Source organism: Sinohyriopsis cumingii, chromosome 9, assembly GCF_028554795.1.
Source record: "Sinohyriopsis cumingii isolate HCF-2022 chromosome 9, ASM2855479v2, whole genome shotgun sequence".
Lineage (NCBI taxonomy): Eukaryota > Metazoa > Mollusca > Bivalvia > Unionida > Unionidae > Sinohyriopsis > Sinohyriopsis cumingii.
This window is the reverse complement of record NC_142969.1, coordinates 30,635,753-30,656,987: the sequence shown is the minus strand read 5'-3', so window position 1 is coordinate 30,656,987 and position 21,235 is coordinate 30,635,753. Positions and strand designations below refer to the sequence as shown.

The window sequence follows — 21,235 nt, the reverse complement described above, 5'->3', positions numbered from 1 at the left end:
GACTTGTACTGTACAATAAGGACTGCCCTGTAAAATCAGAAAATATAATCTTACTAACTTTATGATATCTGAGTTTATACAATAAAATTGTCCGATGGTCCTTCACCCTTGCTACCGTTTAATAAATTCGATTTATTTATTTATTATAATTATTATTTTTATAATAATAATAATAATAATAATAATAATAATAATAATAATAATTATTATTATTATTATTATTATTATTATTATTATTATTATCATTATTAATTTGTAAACATCCACCCAATATGGGGTTCCCTTGACCCAAAGATGAAAGATTTCTTTTGTGTCCAACATTTGCTACCAACGACGGGTTTGATCCGGTTCATGGTATAGAGTCAAGAGATAAGCGACTTGTCGACCCATTTATATTTTCCTGTTCCAAATCCAGATGGAGTTTGTGCAAAGTAAAGACAGTCCTTTTCATATCACCATTTTAAAATGCCCAGGTTAAGAGATAAATTAAACAAGCAGGAAGTCAGGCTTGAGTCAATATGTCAAGGAAATTATTCTGTACAAGCGGAATGACACATAACCGACCTGTAAATATCAGAATGTTAACGGAGACACGCTGATTGAACAAAAATGAACATACAAGGTCGGAATCCGTTCGCATTTATTCTTCATTACGTTTTCACATTCGGTATCATGAATCCTGGTGAGTACAATAAACTATAACATATCTATGTACGTTCGACAAAGAAACTAACGCAGCGATCTCTCCGTCCTGAGACTCTTTCTCTCATTATATGCGCATACAATGAAACAATCCGCATACTGAAAAGTTTACAATTACAGATAGTTTCTATTTATAATTTTCCTTCGCGTATTAATTTTTCAACTATAATATTTCGTTTATGAATTTGTTATATATTAACTATTCACATCAAACAACGTATGCATTTAAAGCGGCATTAAAAGGTGGCTTAAATGTTATGATCATTTTTGTTTATACATGTAGACTGTACAACAATAGGTATGTTTTACAAACGAATACCAAATGTACAGGATTGTTGTGAACGGGTTGCTATGGATCTGATGTATATTGGTAGTGTCACCGATTTTGCATATCCAGGCCCTGGATTGCCGAGGCGTGTACTGCGCTTGCCCTTGCAAATCACTCACATTTCACCTCTGTCCGCGTGGGTTTGAGTCTCGATTCTGACAACATGAGTAAGTGAGAAAGCTTGACAGTAGCTTCGCGTGGGTCGGTGGTTCCTCCCGGGTTTTCCTCCACTACCTGTAATGTATAGCCTAACATGTGCTAAGGAATGTTGATGAACCCATCCAAACCCCCAGAACCCCCCGTCCCCAAAAAGAGTATTTAATATATCGGTTATGATATACATTTATTCTAGTTACTAATGTGTCAATAGTCTGGATTCTGGTGACGTGCGAACATGATGTCGCAATGAAATAATCCAAAATGTTCTTGTGTGAGTTCAAATATTATTCCAAATTAATATTTCTGTCCAAGAATATCATTGATGAGCACGTTTTATTACCAGTAATACTAATTTGAATGAATAATTCTACTGATTTTAAAAACTGAAAACAAAAGTAAGAATGATTCTGCCTCGGATATTAAAGCAAGTCTGAGTTATGTTTCAAGAAAACAAAATTATATGAAACGCTAAGACAAAATAATAGAGCCAGGATGTATGTCGCTTTGAAAGTTGACAACAAATATAGGAATGTCCATTTCAATAACTAATATCCTATATTCATGAAGAATTAAACATGTTTTGTTTAATTGATAATCATCTGAATCTTTAATTTATTTTTACAGAACAAATAATATCAATGTATTATGTTGTTTATAAAGATACATGGTACTGGTCAGGAACAATATAAATTTGATTTTGGTACAGGTCAAATGCCAAATACAGATGTACATAACACACATTCGTTAAGATACTACAATAAATAATATAGATTAAATATACATGACAATATACAGAACCACATGCACACACATCAATCGTACACACATACATACATACATACATGCGTACGTACGTACGTACGTACATACATACATACACACGCAGGCACGCACGCATGCATGCATGCATCCACACAAACTTGTACATACATACAGATATATATATATATATATATATATATATATATATATATATATATATATATATAGAGAGAGAGAGAGAGAGAGAGAGAGAGAGAGAGAGAGCTTTATTGTATGACATGCATATTATCGATATTGGGTTTTAACCAGTATAGTTGATATCAGTCTCAAACAAGGTACTCACGTTACATACATGTCGCACATACTTGGTCAAACAAATGCGCATGTAACTGTAACCAATACACACTCATAAAACCAGTTTGTAAGGGACCTCTGAACTCAGTGATCCTTGTCACATTTAGTTGTTGGCTTGTTTACAGAGAGAAAATGTCTACTGTTTGATGTTTAATTTATATTTCGCATTATTTAAGAGAGGACATATAAGTACTATATTTGAAAAATCTATTTAAAATTGCTATGCTAATTGTTTGTCAGTTCCAAGATAACTATCAACAAATGCTATAACGATATTAAGTCTACATCGCGAAAATAAACATTAAATTCAGCATGTGGTTTTATATATGTTAGTATTGCAGACTAGTTAAATTTAGACCCTTATTGAATTTTAAATTGTGGATACAAATAAACCCAATGCCCAATGTCATTATTTACAGTGTGTTGTTACAAACAAACCCAATGCCCAATGTCATTATTTACAATGTGTTGTTACAAACAAACCCAATGCTCAATGTTATTATTTACAATGTGTTGTTACAAACAAACCCAATGCCCAATGTCATTATTTACAATGTGTTGTTGGTTGGTCTTCAATATAAGCTATATGGTATTTTTGTGTAAAATATTTTGGACTTGATAAAAAAGCAGCTTTAAATATCAGATTTTGTTTAAATGATTAATACACTTAAAGTTAAAAGTGGGGGTTAATTTAAAATGCAGATCATCGGTGCTCTGTTTGAAACACCAAATGAAACCTTCACTGATAATTTTGCTTTATGCTTACACTGAGCTATCAAGGAAAGCCACAGCAGTACAGGAAGATTTGTTCATAACTGTGGTCAAATGCCATTAGGGATTATTATTTACAGACTTGGTGGCTGGTCAACAATGGGAGCAATATGGTATTTGTGTGTGTGCCATATTTGGGAGTTATAAGAGAGAAAAAACAAATTATAAAAAGTAATGCATTTAATTTATGAGATGAATGTCTAAACAAAAAACAAAAGGAGATAATGAAGAATATGAACGTAATTTTCGAGAGAGAGAGAGAGTGTGTGTGTGTGTATGTGTGTGTGTGCTTGTGTGTGTGTGTGTGTGCGTGTGTGTGTGTGTGTGTGTGTACGCTCAGACAAAAATACCAGAGCCGAGAAGAGGTCACGTTTGCTACTTAAATGTTTGATTATATGTTGATCTTGTTCGCGATGGTTTACAACGTCTTTTCAAATATAGCAGTTTCTCATATCGTTCCAATACAACAGATTTGCTGAACTAACGGCTATGAAAATAATCTTTCAAATGCAAAGTCTGCAACAATGGACTAAATCGAGATCAGAGATGGAAAAGTGCGTATGCAGAAAACCGTACACCTGCTTCAGGCAGTTGTGTGTGTGTGTGTGTGTGTGTGTGTGTGATCTGGATTTTTAACTTAGCTTTAACAATTTTTCAGTCATATCGCTACGATGTCTGCAGAGTGGCAGTTTATAGTGACGTCTAACACTGGGGCATCATGCCGCAGACATGTAGCATGATGTCCAACCCAGTCACATTATCATGACACCAGGACTACCAATCCTAACACTAACCTCTTAAAGCTGCGCGCCTAGCGAGACAGCTGTTAGTACCATTTTTGTAAGTCTTTGGTATGACTCGGCCAGGGTTCGAACCCACGACCTCCCGCGTCCGAGGCGGACGCTCTAACCACTAGGCCACCGGAGCGGTTTCAGGCAGTTGTAGATGACAACAAGTATTATTCATGGATCACACTTCGCGAGCGAGCCAATAGGTCAATATGTACGATGCCTGGCACCATCACTGATGTCATTTTCGTGTAATGTCTTATCGATGCCAACTAGATCTATTTTAAGAAACCTATGTTAACATCTATTGAAGACGCAACTGAACCTAATGCTCATTGGCAATTACTATTTAGTCGTTTACTTTGTATTTTGCTGCCGATGACTAAAGTACGTGTCATGCACACCGGGTAGTTGGTCATCAATGCTGCCTTCCCGCCAGTTACGTGTGTGTTTCACAGTATGGTCATATTCCAATCAGATCCTATGGCGACTCACAAACACATTGCTCTATACGAAGCTAAATCCAATTGAACGTAATGTTCTATTCAAACAGGGTGATATATCGACAAAAAAGAAATTTGGCACGACTCGAAAAATAGCGAAAGCCAACAAGTTTCGTAATTTCAACAAATAATCTATTTCCCTAAACTAAAAAAGTGAAAATTTAAAATATACTAGTGAGTATTGTGCATTTAATCCCAAAGAGTCTTAAAAGATATATCATAAGTCCAAAAGTAAAGGGCATTTGTAATGAATTCCAGTAGTGTTCCAAATGAATTCCAAAAGCGAATTTGCTGATATACCAATTGCCTGGAATACTTTTTATGTGCTGACCGTTTTGTGCTGACAATCTTGAACAAATGTTGATGTATCATAGTGACATAATCCATAATGTACTTGAACGAATTCACAATAATCCCAAAATAGTGTTTTAGTCCCAAAAAGATAAATTTGGCATTTGCAATTTCATTTAATAAAGTAAAAAAATCCTCTCAAAGCTTAACAGAGCATGTCTAGAAGACTGATGCCACTATAAATGTTGAGATAGGAATGTATCATTCTGATGTGAACAACCGGATATTTATCCCTACTTGAACCAATTGGCAATTTTGCTGTTTAAAAGAACTATTAATTAAATAAGTCATACACTGTAGTAAAAGTGAAAAAACCTTAATAATCTAACTATTTGAGTTATTGATTATTATCACATCGTAACTATGTGCTGATTGTCGCAAGCAAGTATTTTAAACAGTATAAACTGATTAAAGGTTATTAATATATCGGACAATCTTATTATGAAGATAACGTTTGTCATCATTATAAAGGATTATAATGCATATTCACAAAAACAGGATGAAATACTCCTTTAATCTGGATATTGCTCATAAGCCAGTTGCACCGTAAATATCATAAAGATGGGCCACTCAAGCAATACACATAATGTTACAGTATACTATGTATCAAGCAGACGGGACCAATAAGTTATAACGAAGACCCAAATAGTTTCCATATGATGGAGGGACTAGAAAGCTTAAGTCTTGTACATATAATTACGTTTATTCAAATATATAAAATTTAAAATCGCCAAGGAGGAAACGAAATATAAAAAACTCAATAAGAACAAGAACAACAATAACATAAAAAATAACAACGATAATAAAAATAAGAGACAAAAGGCAATAATTTGAACAAAGACAAAAGTCGTGAGGATGAACTCTTATAAATTTGTAACCAAGGGCTGACTAACATAAAATGTACAACACTGATTAGAGAAGTTAGAAGGTATTATCAATATAATGCACACTTTCAACTATGTTTTAGCGGAACACATCAGACCTTATGATTATATTGCTCTATATTATATTGATCTGATGAAAATCAATTACAAAATATACATACGTTGAAAATGTATATATTGTCATAATAGGATTATAGTGCTTTTATGTATGAACAGGATGAATTATTCCTTTCATCTGGAAAGTGCTCACACGCCAATGGCACCGTAAATGCCATAAAGAGGAAGTACTGTCAAAGCAATGCATTAAGTGTTACTGTAGAATAAATATCGATCAAATTGGACCATGAAGTTTTAATGTAGGTCCAAATATTTTAAAAATTATTGAAGAGCAAGAAAGCTTTTCAAATCGGATACATATAGCAAACAATTATTTCAAATATATGACATTTATAGTAACAAGTACATGGAGGAAAAACAAGAGCCAAAACTAGAAAAACGTGTGTGTGTGTGTGTGTGTGTGTGATTTGGATTTTTAACATAGCTTTAAAAAAAAATTCAGTCATATCGCTACGATGTCTGCAGAGTGGCAGTTTATAGTATTGTCTAGCACTGGGGAATCATGTCGCAGACATGTAGCGTGATGTCCCACAGTCACATTACAGTGACACCAGGCCGACCAGTCTTAACACTAACCTCGTAATGCTGAGCACCAAGCGAGGAAGCTGTTAGTACTATTTTTGTAAGTCTCTGATACGACTCGACCGGGGATCGAACCCACGACCTCCAGCATCTGCTAAAAAAGTTACAAACAATTTAACATTAAAAACGACAAATAAACAGTAAATTGATCATGGGCAATGCTGCGAGAATGTGCACTCGCAAATGAGTAACCAAGACTGAGCCTTGAAACATTGGTTATACAACTAAGAAGGTATGATCAATATAATGCACACTCACAACTAGGGTTTAGTGATAATCTTAAGACCTTATCATCATTATATCCTAGTATCCTTATGGAAAGAAAAACACGTACCTAGATTAATTAAATTTAATCCATAGAACATGTCATGTACTAGAAAAGGCAGCAAATGGCATTTGAAAAAGATGTGAAACAAACCGAAACCGTGATTTTTAGTGTATAATGTATTTGCTTTTGTCGGAAGTTGGTGACGGGGGTTTGGTTCATTATAATATATGTTGTATTTGAAGATATAAAGTGGCATAATTCTTTTGTGCAACAAACTGTATCTTTTATTTATTAATGCAAAATTACTTCGAAATTTAGTAGGTTGCAGAATGACCTGTGACGGCAATGTAACTGAATGCAGTTGGTGTGGTGGGGACAATAGCACGCTAAGTACATGAATATCAGTGAACATGGATATTATATTCGCAAAATGGTGAACTTGATAATTTATCATCAGCACAGACCATGTAACATCTGACTGATTTGTAAAACGTCTAAATGTCCCCAGGATGAAAAAGCAACCTTGAGGAAAAATGATATATTGGGATATAGACGTCATGTATACCACATATTATGTATATGCATCTAGTGTTTTATTAGTATTTCTAAAAGGGGCGTGTTATTCTGGGGATAGAGGATGAGAAAACTAGCATGAAGCTTACGTCCTTTCGCTAGGGACTTCATCATTAGGTTAGCTTTCTCTATCTTTTGCGTATGTAATTGAAAAGTAAAATACATGTTCAAATGTATTGTGCACGTTTTGGGGCGCATTGGGACAAAAGAACAACTTTAATTATCCGAAACTTATGTAACGACTTATGCAGAATGAATTAATTTGTCTCATTTCAGGTAGTTGCAATTTCAATTACAATCTATGTGGATGGACACAAGATAAATACGATCGGTGGTCATGGGGCAGTGACGGCGGTAATCAGTAGATTAATTTAAGGACTGATATTACTTAATGACTGAGTTCATTCTTACGTACTGACTTATTTTCTTCCTCCCTTACTTTCTTCCTTATTAACGTACATATGCACTTAAAACGGCCAATGGTTGTTATAGCATTGGTGGTTAAGTAGTGGTAGCTGTTGTTGTAACAGTATCACTAGTTGTATCTTGAGTAAAATAAAGAATCATAGTGAATGCCACAGGCGGTATCAGAGATGTAATAGGAGTTGTAAATGTTAGTCGTGCAGTAAACGTAGTAATGTGTGCAAAATGCTGCATTATATTTACATTATAATAATCGGTTATTTCGTGTAATAGTTGTTAAAAGCGGGAGGTTATTTCGTGTTGTGGTTGTTAAAAGCAGGTGGATCCAATACTTCTGTTTTCGCTGCCAATAATGCTTTAATATTTGTACCAATTCTTTGTTTGATGTTTGCACCATTTTTCAGAGCAATCTCTAATCGAAACAAACAGTTGTGTTTTAATCAAGTAAACTATGCATAATTCCACAAACATTGGCTATAACATAATTTGACTTTATTGCTTTTTCCGTTATCGTAGTTTTTTTTTTTTTATCTCGAAACAGTTTAGTTTATTTTCTGACAATACTAATCTCCTAAAACCAAAACTGTGGTAAGTCCCTTCTTTTTGTAAGTATTGAGTTGCGGGTCAAACTCATCCCTGAAAAAATCGTACAGTCTTATTTATGTTAAATACTCTATCTACAAATGTAGTTTTGATTATTTCAGTAATTCGTCTTAATGTTAATGTCTAATGGAATAGTTAACAGGTGACTAAGAAGTTACACTCCCCACTATAAAAGAATAAAAATACTGAAGCCTTGGACAAAACTCGTGCTCTATTCCTCAGTTAGCAAAACTGATACCAAGGATCTAAGGCGTTTAAAGACAGTTTTTATTTCTAACAATTGCCTTCATAATGGGTGATGCATTGCAAACGCGGTGAAAAGTAAAGTCTAGGGTTAGTGTTAGGGTTATGTTTTGCTATTATTTGAAATTGCCGGAAATTACACAAATTGTTGTGACCTGTTACGATCGGTTTTACTCTTCACACAATCTCCATTAAAATGAGGTTTTAGTTTTTATACTTTTTTCTGGTCCCCCTTATTTTATCGATTCGCTCAAGCTTAATGTCTCATTCAATGTAATCCTCATATAAATGGACTCTGTTTTACATTTTGAGGAGAGTCTAAACTATTCATTATGTTAGTCATTCACCCACTTGCGTAATTTATATCTGCTTGAACGAAATCGCCACCTTGATCAATTAATTTGAACCATTTCAACATTTAACACGTTCCACATCAAACTTTTGAATCGTAATATTTGAACTACGAATCCAATTAAAGTAACAAAGACCTGCTGTATATACTATGGTGACATTTGTTTATGTTATGAAATCATTCTTGATCACTGAATATCTAGGTTTTCCCTTTTCCATGACTCATTTCTCAATACAACTGCGTTTTTAAAGTTCATATATCTACCAATATATTGTTTTCAGGACAACGCACGTGCTTGTATTTGAGGTCATATGATGGGCAGATACATAGAGCACTTATTGAGAGTGTTCCAGTGGAAGCTAGAGGCTCACAATGTTTATCATTTGAATACAAGACTAAGAACTATGGTAAAAGGAGTGGATACAGCGGAGCCCTCAACATATCATTTGTCAAGAATGGCTTTGAACATCGCATAGTACAAGTGCAGGAAGGAAACTACGATACTGTATGGCAAACGTTGTCCTTAAATGTTAATGTCCAAAATTATAAGAATATCAAAATTCGTTTCTCTGCATCAGTAGCACATTGGGATGACATGTATCTCGACAACATTCAGCTTTTAAATGGATCCTGTAGATGTAAGCGCTTCTATATATAATAACTATTTACAATTGCATGAATCAAGAGCCGAAATAATCTGATTAAAAGCAATTATACTGATAAAACTGTAAATGTTCACTATCAGATTACGAAGTAAAGATTTATCGCTGAAATAGATTTATCAATGTCGTGATTTAGAATGACATATCGATGATAAGTCCTTGTTTTTCATTTCATTTAATCATAGCTCATGCTGATCAGCTAGATACAATTTCGTCACTAAATATGTAGAGATTCTGAAAATGTTCTTGATATCATTTATATTTCCATTTATAGTTTGTGCTATTGTGTAAGTTTGATGTTATCTAGTTGGTGATATATTCACAGAAAAGAGATTTATATTTGTTCAAAATAAACTTGTGTCGCACGGCTTATAAATATGTCTGCCTTCAAATGATGCGAATTTATTAACGTTATTTTCCATTGTAGTTGAATGTAACTTTGAAGAGAATCTATGTGGTGCGACCATCAGGTCCTTTCAGAGGATTGTTTACAATAGATTTGCTAACACATGGCCAGATCATACCTCCAATAAAAGTAAGCACACTACGAATACATACATTTAAAGTATTTGAACGTCTTCTAGTATATTCGTGTAACATACACATTGGCGATACATTTGTTATTACTTAGGTGCATTTCTCGTCTGCAAGGTTTATATATTTGTTGTATGTAGCAAAGATTAAGACGTTTTCTTACATTATGTTTAGGAAATAGAAATTCATACACATCGATGATTTTAATTAAAAAGAACATGAAACATAAGTACTAGGTTTTGAAGGAGCGAAAATAGAATATGAAGGACGACGAAGACAACGACATTAATGATAATAATTTCACGATATTATTAGTTTTACTACACTTGTGAATGACTGAGTTATTGCAGCCAATGCTATTTTCTATCCATCATAACTCAGCTCCTCCCACTCTCTCACCTACTGTGGATCCCGAATGTAGAATAGAACCAAATCACACTCTGTGTATATTCCAGTGTCGTCTAATGGATGCAGCCAATTTAACAGCTGCAGGCGTCTCGTGATAATGGTAGCAATGATGTGAAGAAACCATTGTAAACAGGCGAATTGTATTTAAAGTTATTGATCTTATACAGTACTTGAACGGTGCTATCTATCCTTTATATTTTGTGACGTGTTTATATGTATTTTTCTTTCGAGGGGCTTATTTGCCTAGGCCTAGCATGTATACGTACATACATACATACATGCATACATACTTACATACGCACGTACGCATACATACATACATACATACATACATACATACATACTTACTTACATACTTACTTACATACATACATACATACATACATACGTACATACGTACGCACGTACGCATACATACATACATACATACATACATACATACATCATCTCTATCGATTGTTAGTATTAATAAGAAAATTAAACGTATCGTCATTAGGTTTTATAAAAGAATTTGACATATACTGTTGTTTAGCTCACCAGTAATCAATTTCATGATACACATACTGTACATTTGCAAGAAAAAAAATGAAGTACAAACAGTTCTCAAACTCATATCAGAGGATGGATAAGCAACATTGACCATATTGGTTTCGTGGTTTACATCGAACATGGGCAGAAAGACCCACGATGTTCTAACAGAAGTATTCAGCTTGTTTGTTCTTCAATCGTTACTTCGAATCGTATTTAACTTTCAATTCCAGATTTCATCAGTGATGCACACATACACACACAGATATCTATTATTATTTTACTATTTCAGTGGGACTTTATTATTTAAATCTAAAAGGGATAAATACTTATGCCGCTTTGGAGAATATAAATTTCGTCCTTGATGATTTTCAATGTGTAACATTCTGGTATTGGGTGAGTGGAGCTACTTCTACAGTTCAGGTCCTAGTGGAGGATTCCAAAAAGAGAAGACCTCTGAGTACGTGGGAAAGTCCGCGTGAACGCAAGACCACCTGGCATCCAGCCACTATTGCACTAGAGGGTTTTAACCAAACGATGGTAGAGATTCACATTTTTGGAAGGACTGGAATATATCAAGGCAGAATTGGGTTGGACAATATAGCTATAACGTCAGGATCATGCCTAGGTATGTTCGTTATACATTATAATACTAGTGATGTTGTTGATGATAAGGTAGATAGTAGTAAACTGGATGAACATGGCTAGAAACTTTACTATTGTACTTATTGAAGTAAGTAAATAAAAAGAATACAATACATTATTTGCGAAAGACAGAAGCTAAAGATAAGACATATATAAATTGGAACAAGGTATCAGAAATGTCAGCAGTAAACATAAATATGTACATTACAAAAATGATAGTGGGAATTTGATGTATGAGTACATATGAGAAGTCACTGATAACAAAATAATTAAATCTAAATATGGTAGGACTATGCCATACATGTACTATCAGAATCGATTGAAAAGAAAAATACACAACGAAGATGTAGAACAACATTCAGTTAACTTAAAAAGATATATGAGAATCCCATGAATGAATATATGCAACGAATCTATAAACAATATAAGGATACATTAACTTTGGTAATTTGAAAAATAAACATTGTTGTCAGATAAAACTTTTCCATTGTTTTCTAATCTCCATAGTAAAACATCACTAACAACATAGGTTGTAAATCAATTCATATAATGTATAATTGTATATTTATACCAGCAACAGAAACATATATATTCTATTAATATCAATCACTAGATGCTAGTTCAGTTAAGATTGTTTCCTTCTTAGTATGTTCTAAATTGCCACAGTGATCAAAGTTCTCTGTTAAGAACCCAAAAGTAAATCATTATGTTCGGCTTATTATTCAGTTATGCTGTCTTCTCCAGAGAAGATGGATAAATGATGGCAGCGTAGTTTAAAAAATACTTACATTCTGTTTCAATGAAGTCAAGTACACACGTTTGACATTTTGTTATCAAAACTGTGTCTTTCGCTGACATAAATAATGTATATTAAATAATCATTTTACTATTATCTGCATAGTTTAGAACTTGATCCGCTTTTAATTAAATTCAGTTTACTTGATGATGGTTGCTTTTGTTTGTGTGTTTTGTATATATCTCGAGATCAGAGCTGGAGAATGTTTATTTTGGAAAAGAGTAGATACTTTATGGTTTCATCACCGTATCACGATTTGCACAAAATCGGCAAATAAATGACTTCAAAACTTTTGCAACTGGACCATGTCTGTGAGATCAGTGTCTCATTGCCCCAAATAACTAAAGCGTTAAACTTTGTTAGAAGATTTTTATAGAACAATGTTTCTGTTAATGATCACAAATCTTCGTTACATTGTATGGCGATGAAGATAATAATGGCGACTACGGTGATTATCTTGATGATAATGATTATGGAAGTGAAGCTGACAATGTGTTAAATCGTCATTAATTCAGATGTATGTTGAAAATATTTTTCTTTACCTACGCCGAAATTATTTTCTTATATTACAATATATTTACCAAGCATCAGTGATTACAATATAATACAACAATAGCGCAATTTATAATTGTTGAATAATTCTCTCTGGATTAATGATAGAGAGTCATACAAAGTATAGAAAGCACACGGTATCACCGGTGGTACTCCATCATCAAACTATTTGCAATATCGTCAGTGATGTAAAACGACAACGACCGAAATATGTAAGAACTATTTGATACACGAGATTTTACTGTAGGATATCGAAACTTTATTTCCTGTTCATACTCAAGTGAATCAATTCTTCAAACCTTAAAACGTAATTTACTATCCTTATATATTTTGATGAAACTTGTAAAGATCAACATATTCCTGTAGATAAAAGATGGTCCATAAAATGTCACACTTTGCTCTGTTTTTGGAAAGGATCAAATTGATCATGTTTTCACATATATTACTCCTTCATATTGCTAGCTTTATGAACAATATATTTTGTCTTAGATTGCAATTTTCGTGATGGGTTTTGCAACTGGGAAAGAAGTTCAAACTGGATGATATCAAGAAATGGCAGATATCTTTTTTTATCAAAATTTATTGAAGACTATATAAATTATTTAATCTTCACTTTATGTACGTTGGTACTTTTTATCAGCCATTGCCTTTTAATTTAATATTTATGTGCATGCTTGCTAATTCTCTATCACAACGGGAAAAAAGAGAAAGAAAAATAGAAAATTAAACTGATCTATTTTTTTTCTTTTCAAAGAGATATTATTCTATTTTATTTGTATTATTGCAGAAAGTAAATGTTGTTAAATTTTTGGATAATGTCCATGGAGTGTCCAATGGTAATCGAGCATGAAATAACAGTTCATTCCTCTTGGAACATGCGACTGGCATTGGAAATGATTCTTTTTGACAATTAAAGATAAAGCATATACGCCTTTTGGTGTGGGATTGTTCTTTGGCTTTGAACGTTCATGCAATAGTTGAAATGGAATTGTCGGCCTTTGTAATGCAGACTAATAGTTTATGCACTGAAATGAATTATTGTGACAATGAAATTAAGATCATGTCTCCATTTAGGACACAGCAAATGGTGATGTTTTAATACTATGTATGCATTTTTGTTTACATGTTAAACAAATATTTTTTTCAGGATTAAATATTGCATACCCTGAATGTAATGGCATGAATGAATCGACTTTGATTTCTCGATTGGAAGTATCTCAGGGCGAAAAGTGTCTGTCAATTTTGCATTACATTGACAATAACTTTAAAATGCACATTAAAGTGTGGTCTGAAGACGGAGTAAAAAGAGACCAAATTTGGGACAATAAACGCGAGAAACAAATAAGAGTGTGGACGACGACGCAAATCAATATCATTTTAATGAATCAGTCAAGGATAGCTATCATTGTTACCCATTCCCGTGGTTGTTCGGACAAATATTTCATCCGAAGTATATCACTGAAGCAAGGAGGGTGTAAAGGTAATGTAACTCACAACATTTCTAAACAAAACGTTGACTTTAGTTTCCTTTTAAAATTATGAACTCTGTATTTCATTAATTGATGTTTCTTTCAAATTTGCGTTTTTCTCATTTTCCAACAATCTCTCTTTGATTTTCTTCACATTGAAAACTAATATGTGAATCGCACAGCAATCCATTTGGTTATTTGTCTCCTCCGGAATCAAAATATTTGTGATTCTATGTCGGATTATAATGGCGTAAATTAATTACTGCAGAGATTAATTGCAAATGATTATTCATAACACAAATATGGACCATTCTATCATACATGTCATTCTCTTTATTTGATGTTAGGTGAATTGCGGTAAAGGTATGAGAATGGAATATTCCATTTATATTAAAACTTCTTAATTTCATTTAAATATTTTTTTTTCTCCAGCGATATTGTTTTCTTTTGCAGGGCCTACTACCTCTAGTGTTCCTGTCACTTCCTTCGCCACCAAATATAATGCTAGATATAAATCCTTTAGGACCACTACTACTAGAAAATCGACCAGTACCACATTTTCAACTGCTGCTGCCACTACTGTTACTACGACTGCTAGTACTACAGAGAGCACAAGTTATACCACTATAGTTTTGTTTATTTCCTTATTTGCAGGAAGTGTTACAAAACACGAGATATATATGCTAACAGGAGCACATTTTATGAGAGAAATGTTTACAAAATGTTCACCTATACAGCAGCTAGCGTAGATTTTACATGGAATTCACGATTATAATACTCCTCTAGACGTAAAATTTACATTCCTACGTTATTTATTAGGACAGATATACAAGCATTTATAATTTTAATTAAAGTCTGGTTGAAACGGTTCAATATTTTTTTTTTGTATCAGAGATTTTAATTTGCCCTTTCTATCCTTCGCCTCATATTGACAAATAATGTAATGTGCAAGAATTTGTTTTCAAAAGAAGAATATATAAAACCTTTGACCATGGGTGATTTCTAACTTAAAAAGAATTCACTAATTTACTCTATTCATAAGTGTATTGTGTAGGCAACAAATGATCAGAATAAATATCCATGCTTTATTCGTTCACGGGATTTCGCATCTTCTTCATGGATGCTCTTCAGGATAATTCATCATCTGTTTACTATTTATTTGTAAATAAACAATCTGACATCAATGTAATATTAATTACGTCATTGCTTTTACGGCAAGATATGACTAGCTTCCCTAATCTAAATAACAAAATGTTACACAAATTAAATTTGTAATGTTGAAATGTCATGAAGGTGCATCAGTTTATTGACATAGTATAAAATATTATCCATACTAATTAAAATAATATAAAAGTTATTCTGTCATCATGATATGAAAATGTATCAGTAAAACCCAATAACAGCTATCCTAGCTGTGCTGATTCATTATGAGTATTCACATTAGCAAAAATTATATATGAGCCGGTGAGATGTAGAAGAGTTTTATGAGGTAATAAACCCAACATACATTAAAAATATCGGCTGAATATAGTGTGTCATCCAAACACGGGTTGCTGATATATAATTATTACAGAAAATATATTCTCCAGATGCATACTAAAGGCGTTGAAATCTTATTACTGATAACGTATAATAACATATACTGACTGAAACGCAGATATTTAATCCACGTCATCAAAAACTGATATTTCCGACCCGTTTGTGATCGCTTAACAATGTGTTATGTTTTGGGGTATTACCGTCCGTGTATGTTGTATGATTTTAAATCTCCCGTGAGGAAAGACTAATGACGGTAACATTATCATTCTTATATTTGTACATTTATTTTAAGAAGAGTCATTGCAAAGTTATATTATGTTTAAACAATCATAGAAATGTGTTCCTCTGATAAAACAAACTCGTCATGTGTCCTTAGATATAATTACACAGATTTAAATTATAACCGATAGCTTGCACTTATTTGTTTTCATTTTTCCCTAAAAGGTACTACTGAGTAATCACTAAAGATGGTAAGGGAAAGGAAATGGAGGTGGGAATGAAATGGAAGGAATAATGGAATATAAAACTGTACATGGAAAAGCTATCAATAAGTAATGTTAAAGTTTAAAGTTTAAACCTGAAAAAAATCAGTTTAGATTATATAACTATTAAATCTAAATCATTCAATACATTCCATGTGATATTGATTATATTTCTTTTAAGATCGGACAAATGAGTACGAGTGGGAAAATAGTGGAATTCAGATGAAGGAAGAAGTAGCAGCCAAGCTAAACTGTATGCGCAAATTAATTGACTCAGTCATTGATTTAAAAGCATAATCCAAAAGTAATTATAAAATACCCAAAATCTCGCATTAATATTAGCTACAATTCTAATTTAAAGGAAACTGTGACATTTATGTTTAAATAGTTTTGTGAATCTTGCTTGATGTGTACCGTATGTATAACATGTTATCGTAGAGGAAAGTGTGTCATGGCTTTAAATCAGTTATGTCTTTAATGTGCACATTATTATTGATAAAACTTTGGGAATTCGTATTTTGTACATTAGGTTGGTGTTTCAGAGTTTGATACTAAAACATCGTTTTTCCATATAGAACTATGTTGCACAGCGTGCATCAGTTCTGTCGTGTGAATCAATGATTTTTTTAAAATTCATTTCTAAAACTTCTTACTCGAAGAGTACAAATCGGTGAAATATCAAACTCTTCGTGTCGGGAAATAATTCATGTTGAATATTTCTATCCGTTCTTCATCTCTTTGTGAACGCACGCAAATAGGGAGAAGTACAATAAATGTGTAAACGGTTATAGTAAATAATAAGAGGGACAAAAACTCACAGACAGCAGTGAACGATATGTATTGTGACTACTTCTCTTTTTGATTTTTTCATTTCCGAAATTTTATATTTTTGCATGTCTTTAAACATATCGCTTTCAAACAAGAATCATTATTTGTAGGGTCTTTAAATTATTAGGTTTCATATAACATTTGTAGCATTCTTAGTTCATTGTTTCTCTTCATATGACATGCAATTCCTTTATATTATTTTTACGTATTTAGGTCTATATTTATCTTTTCAAGAATATGACGTATAATGGACTGTACTCTTACGTTATTAAATCTATTAACTACGTCAAGACACATTGACACATACTAGTCAATGTACTGTTTGAGCATTTAAAGTGTAATCGTGTAGAAAGACTATTTAATCAAATACTCAGGCAGTATTTAGGATGACCTTGACCTTGCAAACTAAACCTTACTTGTATCCTCTGTTACATAATTCAGACAATTGTTAATAAGTCAATTTGAAAACGTTACGTTCTTTTTTACGTATTTATTTTTCCAATGTATCATTAAAGCTTGCAACACTTTACAAATATCTGAAACACTAAGAAAACAAAATATAACTGTATATTTATTGAGTAGAAAGAAAGCAAAATGTTTAATAATGACTATGTTGATGCATAAACCATCCGTATGTAAGCAACTATGCAACTTTGACAAAAAAGGAAAGAAAATAAAGTACAATGCCCCAACTATGTACATTTGATAAGTTTCTTTTTCTGGAACCTCTCCCTCTCCTGTCTCCTCCCCGATATTTCCCAACGGTTATATATGAACAAGTAATGAAATGTGCATGATGACTGTTATTTTATATCAATAAATGGATTTCGATACGCGTATGTGTAACTGTAACAATGATTTAAAGTGGACGACCAGTTGATGGGGCCAAAATCACATGTCACAAAAGCTAGTATAATTCAATCGATCTGGCGTAGCTCTTATAAGTCCACGTTTTAAGAGGATCTCTCAATAAATCCACGTTTTAAGAGGATCTCTCATTCACAATGTCATTCTTGGAAAAACAAGAGATTGATAAAATGTGGTTGTAAGAAAAGCAGATAGTACGCAGACTGATTTATGTTTATTCAAGCGAGCAGGCAGGCCATAGAGCGGTGATTGTCAAGGTGTGTGCCGCGAGAGATTTGCAGGTGTGCCGTGGGAGTTTTGAAAAATATTTAAAATTGCTAGCGTTTTGAAACCTTGAACATATCGAAAAATTAAATGGTAAATCAATGTCGCAAAAGTTCAAAACGTAACATATATAAAAACGCAATTTATATCAGTCTGTCATTCATTGGTTCCTTTCATAACGCGAGACTTGTGCGAGATCTCGGGAGAACTCGATCGCTCTAATTATAATAATAGTCTAATAATAAATACATGCAGCCCATTATACAATGTTCTCGAATTTTCCACGCTAAAATAATAAATACACGACGTAACAAATCAGACCGCTAGATTGTCCGCTGGGGGTGGCGGCTATACAATGTTCTCGTATTTTCCACACTAAAATAATAAAACGCGACCTAACAAATCAGACCGTTCCATTCCAACTTTGATGCTTATAAATAAAGTTTGTTCATTGTTTAGCCATGGAGAAATACTTAATCAAGTCTGGAACTCTGAAAGAGAAACTGTTAAATGAAAAACAAGGAAGCAAGCGAAAGTACAAAGAAGATTACATCGAGTATGGTTTCATCGCTTCGGGATCTGAAGATGCTCAATTGCCATTCTATCTGGTCTGCAACGCAATTTTGTCGAACGAGGCGCTTGTTCCCAGAAATTGAAGAGACACTTGGAAACAAAACATCTAGCTGTGAAGGACAAACCAGAGGAATACTTCGAAAATCTCGTGGCTCAACAAAATAAAGAAGATAAGAAACTTACGAACTACATGAAGCTGCCCTAAAAGGGATTGATTGCAAGTTATAAGGTCGCTCAGTTGTTGGCAAAACGCAAGAAAGCGCATACAGGGCCGAATCAGTCATTGCGCCAGCATTAGCAATTGTCGTTGAAACTATGCTTGGAACCGATGCCGCCGAAAAAGTAAAGAATGTTCCTTTGTCAAATGACACTTAACGTCAGATTTAAAAGATACAATTTGCGAACACTTCGAAACGCCTGACGATGAAGTGTCTCTGTTGTGGTGTCTTCAAGTTGAAGAATCTACAGACGTTAGTGGTAAAGCTAAGCTGCTTGCTTTTATTCGATTCATAAAGGATGGAAAATTTGTGAACGAGTACTTATTTTACAAAAATTTGGAAACTACGACGAGAGGCGAAGACATTTTCTATTTGGTGAATGAAAACATTTTGCTCTTCAGCCTACAGTGGAAAAACTGTGTCAGCGTTTGCACCGATGGATGTCCCTCAATGCGGCGAAGAAAGAAGGAAATCGTCACTCTCGTGGGCCAAGAAAATCCAAACGTGTTAGTTGTTCACTGCATGATCCACAGAGAAGCTTTCAAGGGGAAAAGTGTAAAAGCGTCTCGTCCATCTCAAGTGAAGTGATTTCGTTTTTGGAGGTTGAAAAAACAGACTTTGGATTCTCTCTTCATGATGAAATCTGGTGGCTGAAGGTTCAGTTTCTCTCCGACTTATTCGACAAATTAAATTCGCTGAATTTAAGTCTTCAAGGACCATCGGAAAACATCATCACAGCAACATAAAAACTGAAGTCATTTGATGAAAAGATGTCGCTGTGGCAAAGTAAGGTCTCGAAGGGAGTCCTCGACTGCTTTCCTACTGTCAATTAATCTTATCCAAGCAAGAAAATCATCCGCGAAATTCTGGACACACTGAGAGACCTATAATCGGCACTGCAGCATTACTTCCCATCACGTGCAAGCGATGAATATAGATGGGTGATCAATCCATTCGGAAACAATGAATCTACAAATCTTACAACCGAAGAAGGAAAGCAGCTCATTGATTTAAAAAACGATAATTATTTTCAGTCAACATTTCCCGAAAAGAGCCTGGATGAGTTTTGCATCTCAATCAAGAAGTCATATCCTGCAATCAGTTCAAAGGCAATCAAACTAATTCTGCCATTTGTGTCTTCGTGGCTTTTTGAGTTTGGATTTTCAGCATTGACTGAAATCAAATCGAAAAAGAGAGAGAGACTTCTTAAAATCGACGATGAAATGCGCGCTTGTTTGTCGACTTTGGAGCCTCGCTTCAATCTGATTTGCTCTCGAAAGCCACGGATTAGATAAGAGCATGGCGAATTTACGCCGTTGGCGTGCGACGGGATAGACATATAAACGAACAAAAACGTCTGACGGGAAATGGGTCTTGAGCAGAAACGTCTCGACGCTCCTAAGCCTAAAAGCTGTCAAAAGAAAACGATATTAGGTTTAAAGATAATTGCACTACAATTAAATACTAAAGCGTATTCACTCCTCATACGTCTGTTATGTACATTTGATTTAATTTATATTTGATTTAATTTAGTTTTTTGTTTGTTAGTTTTGAAAAGTTTTATTCCATTACATGCTATTGTAATGTAGCTTTATTTACTGGATTTGTCATTTTCCAGAAATTCATTTCAGTTTGACCTGACTGTTTTTCGTAAACACTAATAATACAAACTTTGCTTCTAATGCTGACCTAATTCCTAACCTTGATCCAGAATTCACTGAGAGTTGAAGCAGGCAACTCTTTAAAAAACATTCTTTCTCACAGTAAGATTCATAACGTGTAATCGAGGCCATACTTGGAGTACGTAACAAATAACATGCATATATTGTTTCAAAACTTTTTTTTTCTTCAGTGGACTGACCCACATCCGGACATCTGTTTTGCGCCGGAGCTAGACTTGTTATTTGTGTTTTGAGAAATAATAGTCATTCTGTGCCTTAACACTGGAAACCTGTCAAGTGTTTTGTGTTGTGACAAGTTTTTGGTCCAAATATTTTGTTTTCTTCAAACTAGTTGGATTCCAAGAGATTATTGTCCCTGGAAATAGTTGTGCCGGAAATTAATTCTAGGAAAAGGACAGTTATCGAAATTTATAAATAATTCAAAC

The 21,235-nt window shown here is 33.8% G+C and overlaps 1 protein-coding gene across 1 annotated transcript; it reads left to right on the top strand.

Moving 5' to 3' along the window:
* The first annotated feature begins 559 nt into the window (after positions 1-559).
* LOC149791490 (MAM and LDL-receptor class A domain-containing protein 2-like) lies at positions 560-18,993 on the top strand. Its single transcript, XM_089969433.1, has 10 exons — positions 560-682; positions 7,419-7,496; positions 9,045-9,401; positions 9,853-9,960; positions 11,188-11,523; positions 13,378-13,443; positions 14,036-14,368; positions 14,811-14,972; positions 16,560-16,631; positions 18,797-18,993. Exons 1-10 carry the CDS (start codon positions 610-612, stop codon positions 18,991-18,993), a joined length of 1,782 nt encoding a protein of 593 aa, XP_089825559.1. The 5' UTR covers positions 560-609.
* Positions 18,994-21,235: the final 2,242 nt, after the last annotated feature.

Bases quoted from the DNA above. Each gene is read 5' to 3' on its own strand.
- LOC149791490 (XM_089969433.1), top strand. From the start codon at position 610: ATGAACATACAAGGTCGGAATCCGTTCGCATTTATTCTTCATTACGTT. The intron at 683-7,418 runs GTGAGTACAATA...GTCTCATTTCAG, and splicing joins ATTCGGTATCATGAATCCTG to GTAGTTGCAATTTCAATTAC. The intron at 9,402-9,852 runs GTAAGCGCTTCT...TTTCCATTGTAG, and splicing joins TTTAAATGGATCCTGTAGAT to TTGAATGTAACTTTGAAGAG.